Source organism: Tachyglossus aculeatus, chromosome 5, assembly GCF_015852505.1.
Source record: "Tachyglossus aculeatus isolate mTacAcu1 chromosome 5, mTacAcu1.pri, whole genome shotgun sequence".
Classification (NCBI taxonomy): Eukaryota; Metazoa; Chordata; class Mammalia; order Monotremata; family Tachyglossidae; genus Tachyglossus; species Tachyglossus aculeatus.
Window position 1 is genome coordinate 101,110,989 of NC_052070.1, and position 19,574 is coordinate 101,130,562.

Genomic DNA, 19,574 nt, shown 5'->3' on the forward strand with positions numbered 1-19,574 from the left:
GGACTGATTAACTTGGATCTGTGTCCAACCTTACCTCTGTGCTTGACAGAGTTAAATTTGCCAGAGTAATTATGGTATTTAAGCACTTGCTCTAAGCCATAGGCACCACGCTTCATCAAGTGACGGTCACTTTATTGTTTTACACAGGAACCATAGAAAAATCAACCTACCAGTGTAGGTATTGTCTGTGTTTGAACCACAGCAGGGGCCGAGCAGAAGTGGCCCCAGGTCAGGTGCCTGGTCCTCAGTTAAAAAGGTTGAGGCCCTTGGTATCTGAGCAGCAGAACTGCAACTTCCAAGGCCCTAGGGGAAAGTGCACTTCACTCTTGCTCTCCTGCTAAAGTCCTTTGGCTCAGTCTTTTGGGCGGCACGCTGGGAGTTCTCAGGTTTGCCTCTGTGGGAACTACCCAGCTGCAGCGGAGCCATTCTCCCCCGCTGGGAGCACGACAGGACTGAGGCTGGCCTAGCTGAGCAGCCTCTTGCGGGAGTAGGTTCTGCTGATGGAGCGTCTCCGGCTGATGACTCTGCTGAAAGGAGATTCCTCGAGTTCTGCAGAACTGGGCAGTGGCTCACTTTCCTCATCTACAGGAGGGAGCAGGGATGATTGGTTAGTGAGGTCACTCCCTGGGAGATGGTGTCTTCCTTGGGGGGCCAGAAATCATCAGCCCCTCTGATGGGACAGAGGATGCCCAGTCCAGGTTACAGGGCACTGGACTTCATTCATATTTATTGAGCCCTTACTGTGTGCAAAGCACTGTACTAATCACTTGGGAGAGGACTTTATAACAATATAAAGACATTCCCTGTCCACAACATACTTCCAGTCTACAGCGTTGCAAGGAGGCTAGTCCTATTTGTCAGGTAGCCTAGCTAAACAGATAGGTTTAGATAGTTAAATTTCTCTTTGTCTACTGACGGGGGTGACAGTGTGCTGTGCCTGCAGCAGATATCTCTGTCAGATGAGGATAAAATGCCTGACTGACCCCCTCTCTTTTAGACTATAAATCCACAAGGGGACAGGGACTGCACCTCATCTGAGCAGCTCATGCTTTGGCCCAAAGTGCATCCAAATTACGGATATGTGCATAGTGCTGTGGGGCTGGGAGGGGGGGTGAATAAAGACAGCAAGTTGGGGCCACACAGAAGGCAGTGGGAGAAGATGAAAGGAGGGCTTTAGTCAGGGAAGGTCTCTTGGAGGAGATGTGCCTTCAATAAGGCTTTGAAAAAGGGGAGAGTAATTGTCAGATACGAGGGAGGACGTGGGTGAGAGGTTGGCGGAGAGGTAGATCAGATGGAGGTACAGTGAGAAGGTTAGCATTAGAGAAGCAAAGTGTGCGGGCTGGGTTGTAGAGGAGAGGAGCGAGGTGGGGTAGGAGGGGGCAACGTGATTGAGTGTGTTCACGCCAATGGTGAGGCGTTTCTATTTGATGTGGAGGTGGATGGGCAGCCACTGGAGGTTCTTGAGTAGAGGGGAAACATGGCCTGAACGTTTTTGTAGGAAAATGACCCAGGCAGCAGAGTGAAGTAGTAATAATAATAATAATAATAATGGCATTTGTTAAGCACTTATTCTGTGCGAAGCACTGTTCTAAGCACTGGGGGGGGGGGATACAAGGTGATCAGGTTGTCCCACGTGAGGTACTGGAGTGGGGAGAGATAAGAGGCAAGGAGGTCAGCAAGGAGGCTGATAGAGTAATCGAGGCAGGAGAAGATAAATGCTTGGATTACGGTGGTGGCAGTTCGGATGGAGAGGAAAGGACAGATTTTAGCAAAGTTGTGAAGGGAAGCCAGAGCACAGGGATAGATAACAAGGCCCTATCTGACAACCACAGGCCACTCCCAGAGACTGGCCCGGCTCAGGGTGGCCGAGTCTAGCCCCTCGCCCAGAGTGATTCAGGGGTAAGTTACCTCTGACACCAGTCCGCCGGGAGGAAGGGGTCAGTCCTTGGTAGAGCAGCGGCGACTGGGTGAGGGCCCGGAGGCCGCTAGCAGAGAGGCAGCTTTTCACAGGACAACTCGGCGGTGTAGAGCCTAAGGAGACGGCTACACGGTGAGGATCCCCTGGGAGCCAGTTCCCCTCCGGCAGGGCTCCGGAACCGACCCGGTACGCGAGCCCCCCACCCCCAAGCCCTACCCACCGTCCGCGAGCCGACTGGGCCAAGGTCACGCTGAACCCAGTTACCTGAAACAAAGACCTCGTCGTCGCCCAGGGAGCCCGGCTGCCTCGAGCTTCGGAGGGAACACCTGTTGGGGGATCGTCTCTGCTCCCCATCGAGGCCTGGGGCCGGGTCAGGCTCTTCCATCCGGGTCCCACGGGTCCTTTTAGCTCGGGGACCGGGCTCCCACTCGAGGCCAAGGGGCCGCTTCCCAGTGCCCAGTCCAAACCCGGCCCCAGGAAAGCTACCCTCCGATTGCGGCTCGCAGTCGCTGGGAGGGGACAGGTCTAGGAGCTGCCCTATCCCTTCCAGTTCAAAGTCCCCCAGGAAAGGAACCTGGCTGCTGCCGCCACCCCCACAGAGCTCAGAGACGCGCGCCTCGCCCTCTTCCTCGAGGACGGCCGCGCTCCCCGGGAGGTCCACCCCACGTTCGTTTTTTCCGCTGGCTGGGGTGCCTCCAGCCTTCTTTCTCCTGGGCCAGTCCTTGATCGTGTCAGGGGTTGTCTTCCCCTTGGGCTTGGGGGAAGGGGTCCAGGGAATCCCACCGTCTGACTGGGAGGGAGAGGTGGTGCTGGAGGGGCAGCGAGTTGGGGTGCAACTCTGGCAGATGTAGGTCTGCCCCCCACTCTTGCCCGGGGTGCTGTGGGATGAGCGGAGGCAGGGGGGGGACACGTAGGAAGCCTCCAGCTTGCCAGGGTGCTTGCTGCACCAGGGCCCAGGAAGCTCAGGGAAGGAGCTCTGCTCCCCCAAAGGCCTGCTGGTCTTCATGTTGTTTTCCGCTCCCGCTGGCGGGCTGGAGTCGACCCTTTTAATGCGAAGCTTAGGGAGGCCAGAAGCTTGCATCTCCAGCTCAACTTCATAGGACGGGGGGCAGGTGGAAGCCACTTTGAGGGGGCCCCTGGAAAACGGAGGGAAGGCTTCCGGATTTCCTAGCCGGGCCGCGGCCTGCCGCTGCCTCCGGTCGGCGGTCCGGCGCAGGATGTATGACGACTTGGGAGGGGATGCGGGCTCAGAGGGCTGATCAGGGGCTGAAGAGGCGCTCTCAGGACCAGCCGACGCCACTGTCATTGACCCTTCATTTTGTTCTGTGGGAAAAATGCTCGCTTCTGAGCTCTCGCTGCCCTGGGGCCCTGGGGGAGGGTGGATGATGAAGAGACATTCTGGCCCCACATCAGTCAATGGAGACCCAGCATCTGTGAGGGAACCTGGCAAGGACGGAGTTGTTTTCTCCTGCTGCTGCTTCAAGGATGACTCTGGGAGAGCAAGGTCCTCCTTTTCAGTCAGGTCCCCTGAGGGGAGGTCGGCAGAGGGCTGGGGAGGGCACCGCTGAATGCTTCTCTCAGGGGGTGGGCAGGGTGTTGCCCCCTGCTCGGGTTTCCTGGCTTTGGAAGGAGGCGGAGGAGGACTGCCACTAGGGTTGGTGGCAGCTGGCCCCTTCCTAGGAGTAGTGATCAGGGACCAGATGGTGAGAGGAGTGGCCACTGCCGCCTCTGGTGATTTCTGGGGCCCCCTCACACCCCGCTCACCTGTCCCAACCAGAGGGGAAGAGTCCACAGAAGATGCTCCAACTGAAGCCTGCAAGGAAGCCTCGTGGGGCAAGGAGCTGAAGGGAGACGGCTTCCAGGAAAAAGTCGGTGGGGTGGAGGCAGGAGGCCCATTCCCTGCTCCCCTGGGTGTCTGTGGAATTGTCTCCTGAGATTTCTGGGGAGTTGCTTCCAGGGGTTGAGGCACTGCCTCCACAAGGCTTTTCTGCATCTGAGTTGCTTCCGGGCCTTCCCGGGGGCTCTCTGCCCCAAGAGCCACAGAGGCTGCCGCTGCTTCCTGGATGGTTTGCCAGGAGCGTTGGAAGTGCCGGGAAGGCGCCTGCCTCAGAGAGGTGGTTCTTTCCTGACCACTAGATGCCGGGACTCCCGGGGTCAAAGCTGTGTCTCGACTGGAATTCTCCAGGAGCTTAAGAGCCTGACCTCCTTGCTTTCCTGGAGTTCTTGACTCCAACTCCCCCGGGGGGAAGGGAAGATCTTCCGCTGGCAAGCTGTCTTTCTGAGGAGTGACCTCTGGCTTGGAGGGCAAAGCATCCCAGGTAGGTGGTGAGGATCCTCTCCTGCACCTCTTAGCTGCTTTCTGCTTGGCAGGTGTATCTTTTGCAGGGGTTTGCCCCAGCTTCCCTGGAGTTTGGGGTGGGGCCTGGGAGGGGGGTGGAGACCGCCTCAGCGTGCGGGGCAATCTCTTCTGCGTGCGGGGTGACCTCCTCAGAGAGCTGGGTGACGTCCTCGGTGTGTGGGGCGACCTCCTCGGCGAGCGGGGCGACCTCCTCGGCGTGCGGGGAGACCTCCTCGGCGTGCGGGGAGACCTCCTCGGCGTGCGGGGAGACCTCCTCGGCGTGCGGGGCGACCTCCTCAGCATGCGGGGCGACCTCCTCGGCGTGCGAGGTGACCTCCTTGGCATTCTGTTAGCAGGACTTGGGGATTTCCAGCATTTTTTCCTAGGTGTCTGGGAAGGAAGGGATAATCCTGAATATAACTTGAATAGTCTAATGGAAAGTCTTTTCATGGCTTTTTTTAGTAGTATTTGTTAAGCACTTATTAAGCACTTGTACTAAGCTCTGGGGTAGATATAAGATCATCAGATTGGACACAGTCCATGTCCCACATGGGATTCACAGCTTTAATCTCCATTTTACAGATGAAGTAACTGACTGGAGGCTCGAGGGCAGGGAATGTGTCTTTTGTAGTTATATTGTACTCTCCTAAGCACTCAGTACAGTGCTCTGGACACAGTAAGTGCTCAATAAATGAGATTGACTGAGGACCAGAGAAGTTAAGTGACTTGCCCAAGGTCACACAGTAAACATGTGACAGAGCTGGGATTAGAACCCAAGTCCTCTGACTCCCAAGCCCATGTTCTTTTCACAAGGCTCCGCTGCTGGTTCACCAACTAGCATCTTGAGCTTGTCGCGAGTAGGGAATGGGTCTACCAAGTTTGTTCTACTGCACTCTCCCAAATGCTTAGTACAGTGCTCTGCACACAGTAAGCATTCAATAAATACCACTTGTTTCCAGGAGGGTCAGACTTCAGTTCATTCATAGTGCTTAATATATAATAATAATAATAATGATGGTACTTGTTAAGCGCTATGTACAAAGCACTGTTCTAAGCGCTGGGGGGATACAAGGTGATCAGGCTGTCCCACGTGGGGCTCACAATCTTAATCCCCAGTTTACAGAGGAGGGAACTGAGGCACAGAGAAGTTAAGTGACTTGACCAAAGTCACATAGCTGACAATTAGCAGAGCCAGGATTTGAACCCATGACCTCTGACTCCAAAGACCGTGCTCTTTCCACTGAGCCACGCTGCTTCTCTATTCCAGGCACTGTACTAATACCATTAAAAAACAACCACCAATAAAAAGTTATTTAGCTGTCTAGCTCCTAGAAACTATTTTATCAGTCATGCAATGGAATTTACTGAGCATTTACTTTCCTTATCCACAATGAGCTTAGTCTCTTCTGCACTTGTGTATACACCTGCATTTTTTATTCTGACCACTCCAGTTGTAAATATTTTTAAGCCTTTGTCAGAGTGTAACCTGCTTGTAGGCAAGGAGTGTATCACTTTGGCGGTGCAATGTACTAGGCACCTGTGAAATACAGAATAACAAAGCAGAGAATGTGACTGTTTATCACTATACTGTACTTAGTACAGTGCTGTGCATGCAAGAGCTCAATAAACTGAATGAATGAATGAGCGTTCAATAAGCGTGACTACAACCACTACTATGACAAGTGTATGCAAGAGGAGATGTGTACATGTGGGGGTGCAACTCATGTCATTTGTGCTTCGGTACGGTTCGCCCAAGAGGGAGAAAGCCCCCACTTTAGAAGATCCGGAGGCTCTCAAATTGGGAGTGGTACAAGAGGAGGAAATGTCTACTACTACTACTACTAATAATAATAATAATTATTATTATTATGGTATTTGTTAAGTGCTTATTATGTGCCAAGCACTGTTCTAAGCGCTGGTTTAACTTACCTGCTGGGCAGTGGGGTTCTCAGAACCCAAGGAGTTTCTTAGCAACCTTTTCGCCTGCGATGAATCCTGCAGTCTGGGGTTGCCCAGCTCAAAGACGGCCCCAAAGAACAGCCTCTTTGGAGACTGGATGACCTGGGGGTCCAGAGAGCCTCTGCTGTCTACAACACACACACAGTGCCAATTGAGGATTCCAAGTTCTTTCAACAGCCAGACCACGTGGGGCAGGGGTGAGGACTGCCCACTGAGCCCCAGGAAAACCAGTCAGCTAGAATGGACAGCCTAGGTTGCCATCACAACATGAAGATCACACCAATTAACCTTACCTGTCCTGTGTTTTGACCTCCACGAATGGCCAGCTTAGCAGTTAATAATTATGGCACTTGTTAAGCGCTTACTATGTGCCAGACACTGTTCTAAGCACTGGGGAGGAGACAGGTAGATCAGGTTGGACAGTCCCACGTGAGGCTCACAGTCTCGATCCCCATTTTTCAGATGACGTCACTGAGGCACGGCGAAATGAAGTGACTTGCCCAAGTCACAGAGCAGACAAGTTATCAAGCCAGAGTTAGAACTCATGGCCCATACTCTATTTACTATGCCATGCCACTTCACTAAGCCTACAGCACCAGGTATTCCCAAGTGGTCTACCATCCAAGTACTAACCAGTCCCGACCCTGCTTAGCTTCTGAGATCAGAGGGGATCTGGGGAGCTCAGGGTGGTATTGCCGCAAATGCCAATGTTGAGACTAGATAAAAATCTAAGCTAGTCAGCTTGTGAAACGACTCCAACATTTCCTGCTCACATCTGGCACCGGCCCAAAAAGACAGGCTTATGTTCCGACAAGAAGAGTGGCGCACCGGCCTGCGCACAAATCTCGCTGTCCACCAGAAACACCTGAACCCCTCAGGTTCTCTCCCCACCCGCCCCTGCCGTGCCTCTTTCTGGACCGCCTCTCCTTTGCCCGTCCCTCACCAAGTGGTCTTTCTTGGGGTCCCAGCCCGGTACTTGTGGGCTCCTGCTGGGCCGGGTGCACCCTTGACAGGTGACGTGACTGGGGCTGGGAGACGGAGTAGAAGGAGCCCAAGTGGGTCCCGCCAGATGGGGCCAGCTGCTTGATGCGGGGGCTTCGTCTCAGACCCGCTCCTGGAAAAGAAGACCCGGGGCTTGTTAGCCAGGCTGCTCACCTTCCAGGTAGGGGAGGGCAAAATTGGAGCGACTGCTGGATTAGGATTGTCCAATTCCGAGGTCCTGCCCTCCAACCCCACCACCATCATCGGCGTCTACTGAGCGCCTACTATGCGCAGAGCACTGCACAGAGCACTTGGGAAAGCACAGTACAATCTATCAGTATCCCACCACCATGATACAGCCCTCCACTTTGGAAGACATCCCTCAACCCCCACCCTGCCCACCGGTCAATCTACGAGTGAAAGCAAAATGCCGTATTTCAAGGGCAAAGGAATCATCCAAACGTAAGGTCTCAATTCTGCCTTCCCCGACTAAGCCCTCATTTGCACAACCCCTTTTCCTTCTGCATCGCCCTTGCACTTGGATATGTACACTTGAAACACTTGATATTCACCCCACCCTCAGCCCCCAAACACTTAGTATAATAAATTCCAGATGTGTCCACGTCTCCCCCTTTGGGCTGTAAGCTGCTTGAGGGCAGGGAACCTATCAACTCTGTTGTACTGAGTAGCGTGGTCCAGTGAATAGAGCATGGGCCTGGGAGTCAGAAATACCTGGGTTCTAATCCTGGCTCTGCAAATTGGCCTGCTGTGTGTCCTTGGGCAAGTCACTTCACTTCTCTGTGCCTCAGTTCCCTCATCTGTAAAACGGGGATTTAGACTGTGAGCCCTATGTGGGACAGGGACTGTATCTAATCTGATTACCTTGTATCTACCCCAGTGTTTAGTACAGTGCCTGGCACAGAGTAAGAGCTTAACAAATACCACAATTATTATTATTACCATTCTCTCCCAAAAGTGTAATACAGTGCTCAGCAAATACCACTGACGGATTGTCTTTCTGTTTGGATGAGCACATCCTTTCTCCACACATCCACCGCTTCAACTTTTGTCTGAAATAAATATTCTCTGCCTCTTAGCCCTCCCCAGCCAATAACCCATTGATCCTATTATGCAATAGTCACGCTGCATTTGGAAGCCTTTCTGGGGTGGGGGTGGGAGGCAATGTCTGAACAGTGTTTCGGGATGCAACAGAAGTGCCAAATCACAGCGGATAGAAGCTAGGTTGAAAAGGAAAAGGCAGCCGACTTCCAAAATACCCACCACTGTCCACTTTCTCTGGAGACTCTTCCACAACGTCAACCTCAGGGCCAGGATCGGAGGACCTAGGGAAAGAAAATCAACCAGGTATTGCGATTTATTCTCACTTTTTAACACTTGGCTAATTCTCCAGCTAGGTTTTAGTGAATCAATGGCATTTAGTGAGCACTTTGTGCAGAGCACTGTACTAAGCCTGCCAATCAAGGTAACTGGCCCCAAAAGGCAGGGTTGATCACCCGTCTTGTGCCTAACCCATTACCCATCCCTTGGGACCTACATCATAGTCCTTTCCACCCAGGCAGATGAGACTCCCATTCCCCACTGCAATCAGGTAGACACTTGCCACTACCAGTTTGGAGACGTATCAGTGCTCTCCTTCTGATTTCCTTATTCACTCTCTTCTCCCACTATACCCCAGCTCACATTCTTCATTCCTCTCTAACAAACTTGCTCCCTGGACCTCATTCTTAACTCCCAATGCCGACCTCTTACTCATATCCTCCCTCTGTCTGGAGCTCTCTCCCCATTCAGATCTGGCAGACCACTGCTCTCTCCATTTTCAGAGCCCTTTGGAAATCCTTCCCCAATTCATTCCTCATCCTCCTACCTTATACTCCCCCAACCCCATCCCAGCTGCCACTTCAGCACTTCCTTACCCCTTAAAGCACTTAAATACCCACAATCCCCCAGAGCACTCAGGGGCATATCTCTTTAGTCTATTATTTCCTCCTAAGGATATTTAATTTATTTTGGTGTCTGCCTCCCTGACTAGATTGTAAGCTCCTTGGGCATAGGGAACATTTATGCTAATTCTATTGTACTCTCCCAAGTGTTCAGTACAGTGCTCTGCACAAAGGAGGTGCTCAATAAATTGCTTGATCAACAAGTCCTGAGTTGCAGACACGATGGTATTTATTGATTACCCAATGGATGCATCGCACTACACTATTTCAGTTTAGTTTGTACCCTCCAACAAAGGAGAAGCATCCTGGTTAGGAACAGGAGTGTGACGATGTGGACCTCAGAATTAAAGGAGTAAGCTGTATGTTCAATTCATAATAATAATAATGATAATGATGATGATGGTATCTGTTAAGCGCTTACTATGTGCCAGACACTTTCCTAAGCGCTGGGGTAGATATGAGATAATCAGTTGGACACAGTCCCGGTCCCACATGGGGCTCACAGTCTTAATCCCCATTTTACAGATGAGGTAACTGAGGCCCAGAGAAGTGAAGTGACTTGCCCAAGGTCACACTGCAGACAGGTGGCATAACCAGGATTACGACCCATGACCTTCTGACTCACAGGCCCGTACTCTACCCACTACGCAACACTGCTTTTCTAATCATGTACCTATAGATGAAATTCACCATCAGTTGTAACTTCCTGGCATATAAAAAACACCACCACCCGCTCCAATACAAGGCCCTGCAACTGGTTCTGGGGAATTGCTAAACTTTTATCTATCAACTCTGTTGTACTGTACTCTCCCAAAGCACTGAATACAGTGCATTGCACATTTTAAGTGCTCAATGAACACCACTGCTTGACTGCTCTGGGAATCAGAATGAGAAGCAGCATGGCTTAGTGGATAGGGCACGGGCCTGGGAGTCCGATGGACTTGGGTTCTAATCTCTGCTCTGCCACAAGTCTGCTGTGTGATTTTGGACAAGTCACTTAACTTCTCTGTACCTCAGTTACCTCATCTGTAAAACGGGGATAAGAGTGTGAGCCCCATGTGGGCTAGGGACTGTGTCCAACCTGAATAACTTCTATTTACGCCAGCGCTTGGCACATACTGCTAATAATAATAATACTTGTTAAGGCCCAGGCTCACACTCTTACTATGTATAGTAAGTGCTTAACAAGTACTATAATTATTATTTATCTAAACCTACACAACCGATGGAAGAGCCCCAGATGCACAGTTAGGTGGTACCAGAATTCTCTGGGAGGGGGACGAGCCCAGCACGAGCCCTGAAAGAGCTGGCAAATGTGGGTGGCACAGGGGGTGGCTGCCGCCTCCTCCTCCCTGGGCCATGGCTCTACAGCACAGTAGCCGTGTTGCGGTCGATGTGGTTGGAAACGGGTCCTGCCTGAAAAACCATCCCTGCAAGTCCATGGCGATGGGCTGCATCCTGGCCGGGGTACTGACTGGACACATGCTCTGTGGCCCAACGGCACCACAACTGGCAGCGGACGGAGCGTGAGTGGTGTTGCCCAAACCACTAATACGAACCAAAACAAAGTTTCTTCAGGCAGGCTCTACCTGACCCCACCTGCCCCTCTGTCTCTACCCCCGCCCCCCCCCCCCCACCCTTTTAAATTAAATGAAATATATAAATATTTAAAACACACTAAGACACACCAATCTCTCCTCCAAATCGACGACTTATTGTCGCAGGAGAGTTTGAGTATGCTGATGAAGCTTAGAGCTATGCCATATAGGTTACCCATAATGGAAAGGTCTAATCTGCAGCGTAAAAGTTGATTCACCTGTGCTAGGCAGCAGTGGCACTGGAAAGAGTCAGAGGCGGTTTTGATCAAGTGATCAATACATTGATCAGAGATAACGGCAGAGATTCAAGCTTATACTGGGTGGAAGAAGGCAATGGTAAACCACTTCCATATCTTTACCAAGAAAACTCTGAAGGATACACATACCAGAACAATTTTGGGGTAGAAGTGGGATGTTCTGGAGAGGGTGTGTCCACGGAGTCCCTCTGGATCGGAAAAGATTCGATAGCATTTGAAGAATATACACCAATAAGGGCGACACCAAAAAGCGGCTCTCCGAAAATACGCAACTCACCTGCCCTTAATCTGTCGGTGAAGCAGCCTTTTAGAGATTTGCTTGTGCAGTGGCGTCTCTGCCACTCGTTTCGTCAGCAACTTGTGACGCTCTGCAAAGGCAAATAAAATAGAAATGACAAGCGGAAGCGAGAACTGGGAGCAAGCCAAAAGCAGCATCCAAGTTTCCGGCATGGAGTTGGATGGCAATGGCTGATGGAATCCCTGTAAGGAATAAAACGGGGTAATGGGATGAGATATGGGATTATCAACAAGGGAATTTATAGAGGGTTTACTGTGTGCATAGCCCTGTTTGAAGAACTTGGCGGATAATGATAAGACAGTAGTCTCCAATTTAGCCACCACGCGACAGGGTTAGTTTGTGTTTGAGGGGTGTGGGCCCAACAGAATGCACAGACACAGCAGACAAATCAAGGCAACCCACATCAAAGTGTTCCAAAGGGAAAGAGCCTTTCTGACATAAACTCCTTGCAGGAAGAAGTGTTTCTACTAATTCTATTGTAGAAACATGGGCTTAGTGTACAGTGCTCTGCTCAATAAATACTATTTAATGACTGAAAACTCAAAAAGACAGAACACTTGGGAAACAACGTGGCCCAGTGGAAAGAGCACAGGTCTGGGAGTCTGAGTTCTACTCCTGGCTTTGCCACTTGTCTGCTGTGTGACCTCGGGTAAGTCATTTCACTTTTCTGTGCCTCAGTTACCTCATCTGCAAAATGATGATTAAGACTAATAAGCCCAATGTGGGACATGGTATGTGTCCAATCTGATTAGCTTATATCAACCCCAGAGCTTTGTTCCGCGCCTGGCACATAGTAAGTGCTTAAATACCTTTATAACAAAAAAGTCAGATTAGGGACTTTCACTTAACAACAAAACCAAAAATGAAAACCAGAGAGGCCATGTTAAAAAGCTGGGGGCTGGAAGTCATTTCATACTTCTTGTTGAGAAATTATCCACTGAGCTGAGCTACCTATTATTAAAACTTTTAATTTATATGACTGTTTTCCTCAGAAGAGCTGTTAGGTATTTGATCCTCTATGTTCCCCACTTTTTTAAAATGGAATTTATTAAGCACTTACTATGTTTCAATCATTGTTCTAGGCGCTGGGGCAGATACAAGTTAGTCAGGATGGATACAGTCCCTGGACCACATGGGGTGCATAGTCTGAGTAGGAGGGAGACCAGGTATCAAATCTCCATTTTGCAGTTGAAGAAAGTGAACCGCAGAGAAGTGAAGTGTCTTGCCCAAGGTTATACAGCAGGCAAGTGGTGGAGCCAGGATTACTACCCAGGTCCTCTGGCTCCCAGGCCTGTGCTTTATCTACTAGTCTATGCTGCTCTCTTCCCCCTTCACCGGTAAAAACAGAAGGATGTCATACTGGATCATCCAGCCCCGTAGTCTAACTCCAACAATGACAACACCAAAGGAAGCTCAGAGGAATCAGAAAATAGTTGCCTTCCTTGATATTCATCCTAATCGCTCCTATATTTCCTCAAAAGTCCCTAACTTTTTTTTAATGGCATTCGTTAAATGCTTACTAGGTATCAAACACTGATATCAAACACTGAATGCTGGAATAGATACACATTAATTAGGTTGGACGCTGTCCCTGTCCCACAAGGGGCTCACAGCCTAAATTAGGGAGTAGGATTTAATCCACATTTAACTCATGAGGAAACCGAGGCATTGAGGAAGGGAAGTGACTTGCCCAAGGTCTTACAGCATGCAGGTGGCGGAACGGGGACTACAACACAGGTCCTCTGCCTCCCAAGCCCTACCTCTTTCCACTGGGAAACAATGCTTTCCTAGTCCCTCCCCTATTTTCCCTCTTTCATACTAATTCTCCCCCAAGGGAGAATTCTGGGCTTCTCATCCATTAGTTCAATCTAAGTTTCCTGAAGTCCAATAATATTTTCAGTTGCGAAACTTCATTAGGCTAAATTGGCATAGTTTCTCTTTTTGTTTGTTTTGACCCAATCGCCTTTAAGACCCTGGCCCAGCCTTGTGGGATTTGATGAACCACAATTCTAAATTCACCTTTCATGATGATGAGTGTGTAACTCTTGCCTTCACGATCAAGGGGAGGGCATTCCACTTCATCTGAAGATAACTAGCTAAAACCCTAGTCAACAAAGATTTTGTTTGGACAGACAGATTTCCCCAGAGTTTTTTTTTTCCTTTAATGGTATTTGTTAAGCGTTTACTATGTGCCAGACATTGTTCTAAAGCACTAGGGTAGATACAAGCTAATCAGGATGAATATTGTCCATGCCCACATGTGGCTCACAGTCTTAATCTCCATTTTACAGATGAGACAACTGAGGCACAGAGAAGTGAAGTGACCTGCTCAAGGTCACACAACAGGAAAACGGAAAACATGTGTCCTTCCGCCTCCCATGTCCGTGCTTTATCCACTAGGCCATGCTGCTTTCAGCTGCTCCTGGCCGGACAGCCTCCCACAGTACCTCTGGCCTCCTTGGAGCTGGGGTGCTTAGTTTTCAGGCCTTCTACAGCAGACACCGATTGGCTTCGAGGTAGCTTCTTCAAGGATCTCTTCGAGGGAGAAAGCATGTCCTGGTTAAAGAGATTTCTTCGCACGTTGGTCACTTCTGAAAGACAAATCACTACCAAATCACCACCCCAGCACTATCCCTTGGACAAAGAGGGGATATGACCAAAAGGATATGCCCAAAACCAAGGGACACCGAGGGGAAGTACTAGGCTGCAATCCTGGCCTCTCACCCCACTGGACAGGCCAGCAAAATCACCAGCAGCCCCTGCTCCCAGCCTGCTCTGTGCCGGCAGAGCTGGGAATGATGTAAAGCTGTGACAGCGAGAGATCTCCTCAAATTACAGACACCGGGAAAGCTGTTATGATTACTGACTGTATGCTCATTGTGGGTAGGGAACGTATCTATAAACTCTGTTATATTGTACTCTCCCAAGCACATAGTAAGCCCTCAAGAAATACCATTCATTCATTCATTCAATCGTATTTATTGTGCGCTTACTGTGTGCAGAGCACTGGATTAAGCACTTGGGAAGTACAAGTTGGCGACGTATAGAGACGGTCCCTACCCAACAATGGGCTCACAGTCTAGAAGGGGGAGACAGGCAACAAAACAAAACATGTGGACAGGTGTCAAGTCGTCAGAATAGATAGAATTAAAGCTAAACGCACACCATTAACAAAATAAATAGAATAGTAAATATGTACAAGTAAAATACACAGAGTAATAAATCTGTACATACATATATACGGGTGTTGTGGGGAGGGGAAGGAGGTAGGGTTGGGGGGATGAGGAGGAGGAGAGGAAAAAGGGGGCCCAGTCTGGGAAGGCCTCTTGGAGGAGGTGAGCTCTCAGTAGGGCTTTGAAGGGAGGAAGAGAGCTAGCTTGGCGGATGTGCGGAGGGAGGGCGTTCCTGGCAAGGGAAAGGACGTGGGCCGGGGGTTGATGGCGGGACAGGAGAGAACGAGGTACAGGGAGGAGGTTAGCGGCAGAGGAGTGGAGGGTGCGGGCTGGGCTGCAGAAGGAGAGAAGAGAGGTGAGGTAGGAGGGGGCGAGGTGATGGAGAGCCTTGAAGACAAGGGTGAGGAGTTTTTGTTTGATGTGTAGGTTGACAGGCAGCCACTGGAGATTTTTGAGGAGGGGAGTAACATGCTCAGAGCATTTCTGCACAAAGATGATCTAGGCAGCAGCGTGAAGTATAGACTGAAGTTGGGAGAGACAGGAGGATGTGAGGTCAGAGAGGAGGCTGATGCAGTAATCCAGTCGGGATAGGATGAGAGCTTGAACCAGCAAGGTAGCAGTTTGGATGGAGAGGAAAGGACGGATCTTGGCAATGTTGCGGAGGAGAGACCAGCAGGTTTAGTGACGGATTGGATGAGAGGGGTGAAACAAGGTTGTGGGCTTGAGAGATGGGAAGGATGGTAGTGCCGTCTACAGTGACAGGAAAGTCAGGGAGAGGGCAGGGTTTGGGAGGGAACATAAGGAGTTCAGTCTTGGACATACTGAGTTTTACCAATGATTGACTGAGTGTAAAGTCACTGTGGGCAGGGAATATGGCTCAGTGGAAAGAGCCCGGGCTTTGGAGTCAGGTCATCGGTTCAAATTCTGGCTCCGACACTTGTCAGCCACTTGTGTGACTTTGGGCAAGACACTTAACTTTTCTGTGCCTCAGTTACCTCATCTGTAAAATGAGGATTAAGATTATGAGCTCCCCCTAGGACAACCTGATCACCTTGTAACCTCCCCAGCGCTTAGAACAGTGCTTTGCATATAGTAAGCGCTTAATAAATGTCATCATTATTATTACTGACACTATGCTCCTCTAATAATAATAGCAATAAATAATGATGGTATTTGTTAAGTGCTTACTATGTGCTAGGCACTGTACTAATGCTAACTTTCTCACTATGCCTCAGTCTCATCTATCTTCCCGCCAACCCCTCGCCCACGTCCTGTCTCTGGCCTGGAACATCCTCCCTCCTCAAATCTAACAGACGATTACTCTCCCCAGCTTCAAAGTCTTATCGAAGGCACATCTCCTGCAACAGGCCTTCCCTAAGTCCCCCTTTCCTCTTCTCCCACTCTCTGCATCGCCCTGAATTGCTCCCTTTATTCATCCCCCCTCCTAGCCTCACAACACTTATGTACATGTCTGTAATTTATCTATTTACATTAATTTCTGTCTCCTCCACTCTAGACTGTAAGCTCGCTGTGGACAGGGAATGTGTTTGTTTATTGTTCTACTGTACTCTCCCACTTGCTTAGTACAGTGCTCCGCACACAATAAGCGCTCAATAACTATGAATGAATGAAAGACTACTATACTGTACTCCTCCAAGTGCTTAGTACAGTGCTCTGCACACAGTAAATGATCAATAGATACCATTGATTGACTGTTACACTCGGGAAAATGTGGGTAGCAGCAGAAAGTCTATAGAGAGCCCCTTCAGCCACCATTCTTGTGCTCTTGGTCGCCTCCAATTCTAGATCTCTTGTGTACATCATTAACCTCGCAGTCTCACTTTCAGTTTGTGAGTCAACTTGTTTATCCTTTACTGAATTCTTCCACAGTGCTTGGAACAGAGTTTGCACACAGTAAGTACTGGATAAATACCACTGGATAAAGGAATTCTCCCTCAGTGCTTGGTACAGAGTTTGCACCAAGTAAACACTCAATAAATACCATGGAATGAATACAACGCAAAATATAATAAGGAACAAAACAACGGAAAGAAAAAACTTAACCCATCCTTTTCTGTGGAGGGACTCTTGCCTCAGGGAACATGCATAATGTTGTCAGCCTGAGGATCTTTTGAGGCCAAGAGCTTTGATGCTTAATGGGAGCAGTGACTTGTAGGCTCCTTCACATTTTATAAGATAATAATAATGATAATTATGGTATGTTAAGTGCTACATGCCAAGCACTGTGCTAAATACAATATTACCGGATTGCACACAGTCTCTCTCCAAAATGAGGCAGGCAGTCTAAGTGGGAGAGAGAACAGATGCTGAGTTCCCATTTTACAGATGAGGAAACTGAGGCAGAAAGAAGTTAAGTGACTTGCTCAAGATCACCCAATCAATCAATTGTATTTACTGAGCATGGACAGTGTACAGAGCTTGTTCTAAGCACTTGGGAGAGGACAACAAAAATATAAAACACATTCCCTGCCCAAAAAAGCTTGCAGTCTAGAGGAGGAGACAGACATTAACCTAAATGAATAAATTACAGATATGTATGTAAGTGCTGTGGGTTTGTGGGCTGGTGAATAAAGGAAGCTAGTCAGGGTGAAGCAGAAGGGAGTGAGAAAAGAAGAAATGGGGGCTTAGTTAGGGAAGGCCTCTTGGAAGAGATGTGCCTTCAATAGAGCTTTGAAGTTGGGGAGAGTAATTGTCAGATTGATCAATCAATCAATCATATTTATTGAGCGCTTACTGTGTGCAGAGCACTGTACTAAGCGCTTGGGGAGTACAAGTAGGCAACATATAGAGACAGTCCCTACCCAACAGTGGGCTCACAGTCTAGAAGGGGGAGACAGAAAACAAAACCAAACATACTAACAAAATAAAATAAATAGAATACATATGTACAAGTAAAATAAATAGAGTAATAAATATGTACAAACATATATACATATATACAGGTGCTGTGGGGAAGGGAAGGAGGTTAGATTGGGGGGATGGAGAGGGGGACGAGGGGGAGAGGAAGGAAGGGGCTCTAATCCCATATCCCTCCTACCATTCCTTTCCAAACTCCTTGAACGAGTTGTCTACACACGCTGCCTCATGCTGCCTCAACACCAACTCTCTCCTCTACCCCCTCCAGTCTGGCGTCCGTCCCCTACATGCCACGGAAACTGCCCTCTCAAAGGTCACCAATGACCTCCTGCTTGCCAAATCCAACGGCTCATACTCTATCCTAATCCTCCTCGACCTCTCAGCTGCCTTCGACACTGTGGACCACCCCCTTCTCCTCAACACGCTATCTGACCTTGGCTTCACAGACTCCGTCCTCTCCTGGTTCTCCTCTTATCTCTCCGGTCGTTCTTTCTCACTCTCTTTTGCAGGCTCCTCCTCCCCCTCCCATCCCCTTACTGTGGGGGTTCCCCAAGGTTCAGTGCTTGGTCCCCTTCTGTTCTCAATCTACACGCACTCCCTTGGTGACCTCATTCGCTCCCACGGCTTCAACTATCACCTCTACGCTGATGACACCCAGATCTACATCTCTGCCCCTGCTCTCTCCCCAGGCTCGCTTCTCCTCCTGCCTTCAGGACATCTCCATCTGGATGTCTGCCCGCCACCTAAAACTCAACATATCCAACACTGAACTACTTGTCTTCCCTCCCAAACCCTGCCCTCTCCCTAACTCTCCCATCTCTGTTGACGGCACTACCATCCTTCCCGTCTCACAAGCCCGCAACCTTGGTGTCATCCTCGACTCCGCTCTCTCATTCACCCCTCACATCCAAGCCGTCACCAAAACCTGCCGGTCTCAGCTCCGCAACATTGCCAAGATCCGCCCTTTCCTCTCCACCCAAACCGCTACCCTGATCGTTCAAGCTCTCATCCTATCCCGTCTGGACTACTGCATCAGCCTTCTCTCTGATCTCCCATCCTCGTGTCTCTCCCCACTTCAATCCATACTTCATGCTGCTGCCCGGATTGTCTTTGTCCAGAAACGCTCTGGGCATGTTACTCCCCTCCTCAAAAAATCTCCAGTGGCTACAAATCAATCTGCGCATCAGGCAGAAACTCCTCACCCTTGGCTTCAAGGCTCTCCATCACCTCGCCCCCTCCTACCTCACCTCCTTTCTCTCCTTCTACAGCCCAGCCCGCACCCTCCGCTCCTCTGCTGCTAATCTCCTCACTGTGCCTCATTCTTGCCTGTCCCGCCGTCAACCCCGGGCCCACGTCATCCCCCGGGCCTGGAATGCCCTCCCTCTGCCCATCCGCCAAGCTAGCTCTCTTCCTCCCTTCAAGGCCCTACTGAGAGCTCACCTCCTCCAGGAGGCCTTCCCAGTCAGATACAAGGAGGGAGGGTGTCCCTGGCCAGGACCAGGTCATGGGTGAGAAGTCGATGGAGAGTTAGATGAGTTAGAGGTAGAGTGAGTAGACTGGCATTAGAGAAGTGAAGTGTGCGGACTGGGTTGTAGTAAGAGGCAGGCTAGTGGCGGAGCTGGGATTATACCCCAGGTCCTTTGACTCCTAGCTCTGTGCTTTTCCCATTGGACCACACTGCTTCTCAAGGTGTCAAGTAATCAATGCCCAGTGCACCTTGGTTAGCTTTTGTTGGGTGCGGTGCTCCCCTCCTCTGACACCCAATAGGACTTCTTGGGGCCTGTGCCGGCAGGTTGGGGCCAGGAAGGCACTGTGGGGCAGCTATCAATCAATCGCATTTATTGAACGCTTACTTTGTGCAGAGCACTGTACTAGACACTTGGGAGAGTACAATATAGCAGAGTTGGCAGAAACGTTACCTGCCCACAATGAGCTTCTCTGGAGGCAGATACAAACGTTAATATAAATAAATAAATTACGGATATGTACATAAGGGCTGTGGGGCTGGGGCGTGAACAAAGAATGCACATCCAAGTGCAAGAACAACACAGAAGGGAGTAGAAGAGGAAAGGAGGGTTTAGTCGGGGAAGGCCTCTTGAAGATGTGCTTTTAATAAGGCTTTGAAGGTGGGGGGAGTAATCATTCATTCAATCGTATTTATTGAGCGCTTACTGTGTGTGGGGCACTGCACTAAGCGATTGGGAAGTACAAGTT

The 19,574-nt window shown here is 49.9% G+C and overlaps 1 protein-coding gene and 1 pseudogene across 1 annotated transcript in view; both read right to left on the reverse strand.

The window, feature by feature from the left end:
* Positions 1-115: 115 nt before the first annotated feature.
* Positions 116-19,574, reverse strand: part of TICRR (TOPBP1 interacting checkpoint and replication regulator) — a 67,209-nt gene continuing 47,750 nt past the window's right edge. The window contains exons 15-22 of the mRNA XM_038747356.1: positions 13,758-13,901; positions 11,290-11,380; positions 8,478-8,539; positions 7,159-7,329; positions 6,186-6,343; positions 2,183-4,646; positions 1,909-2,031; positions 116-582 (exon numbers count right to left, since the gene is read on the reverse strand). Of these exons, the coding sequence (XP_038603284.1) occupies positions 464-582; positions 1,909-2,031; positions 2,183-4,646; positions 6,186-6,343; positions 7,159-7,329; positions 8,478-8,539; positions 11,290-11,380; positions 13,758-13,901 (3,332 nt within the window). The 3' untranslated portion in view covers positions 116-463. The remainder of the gene's footprint in view (positions 583-1,908; positions 2,032-2,182; positions 4,647-6,185; positions 6,344-7,158; positions 7,330-8,477; positions 8,540-11,289; positions 11,381-13,757; positions 13,902-19,574) is intronic.
* Positions 6,800-6,918, reverse strand: LOC119928968 (annotated as a pseudogene).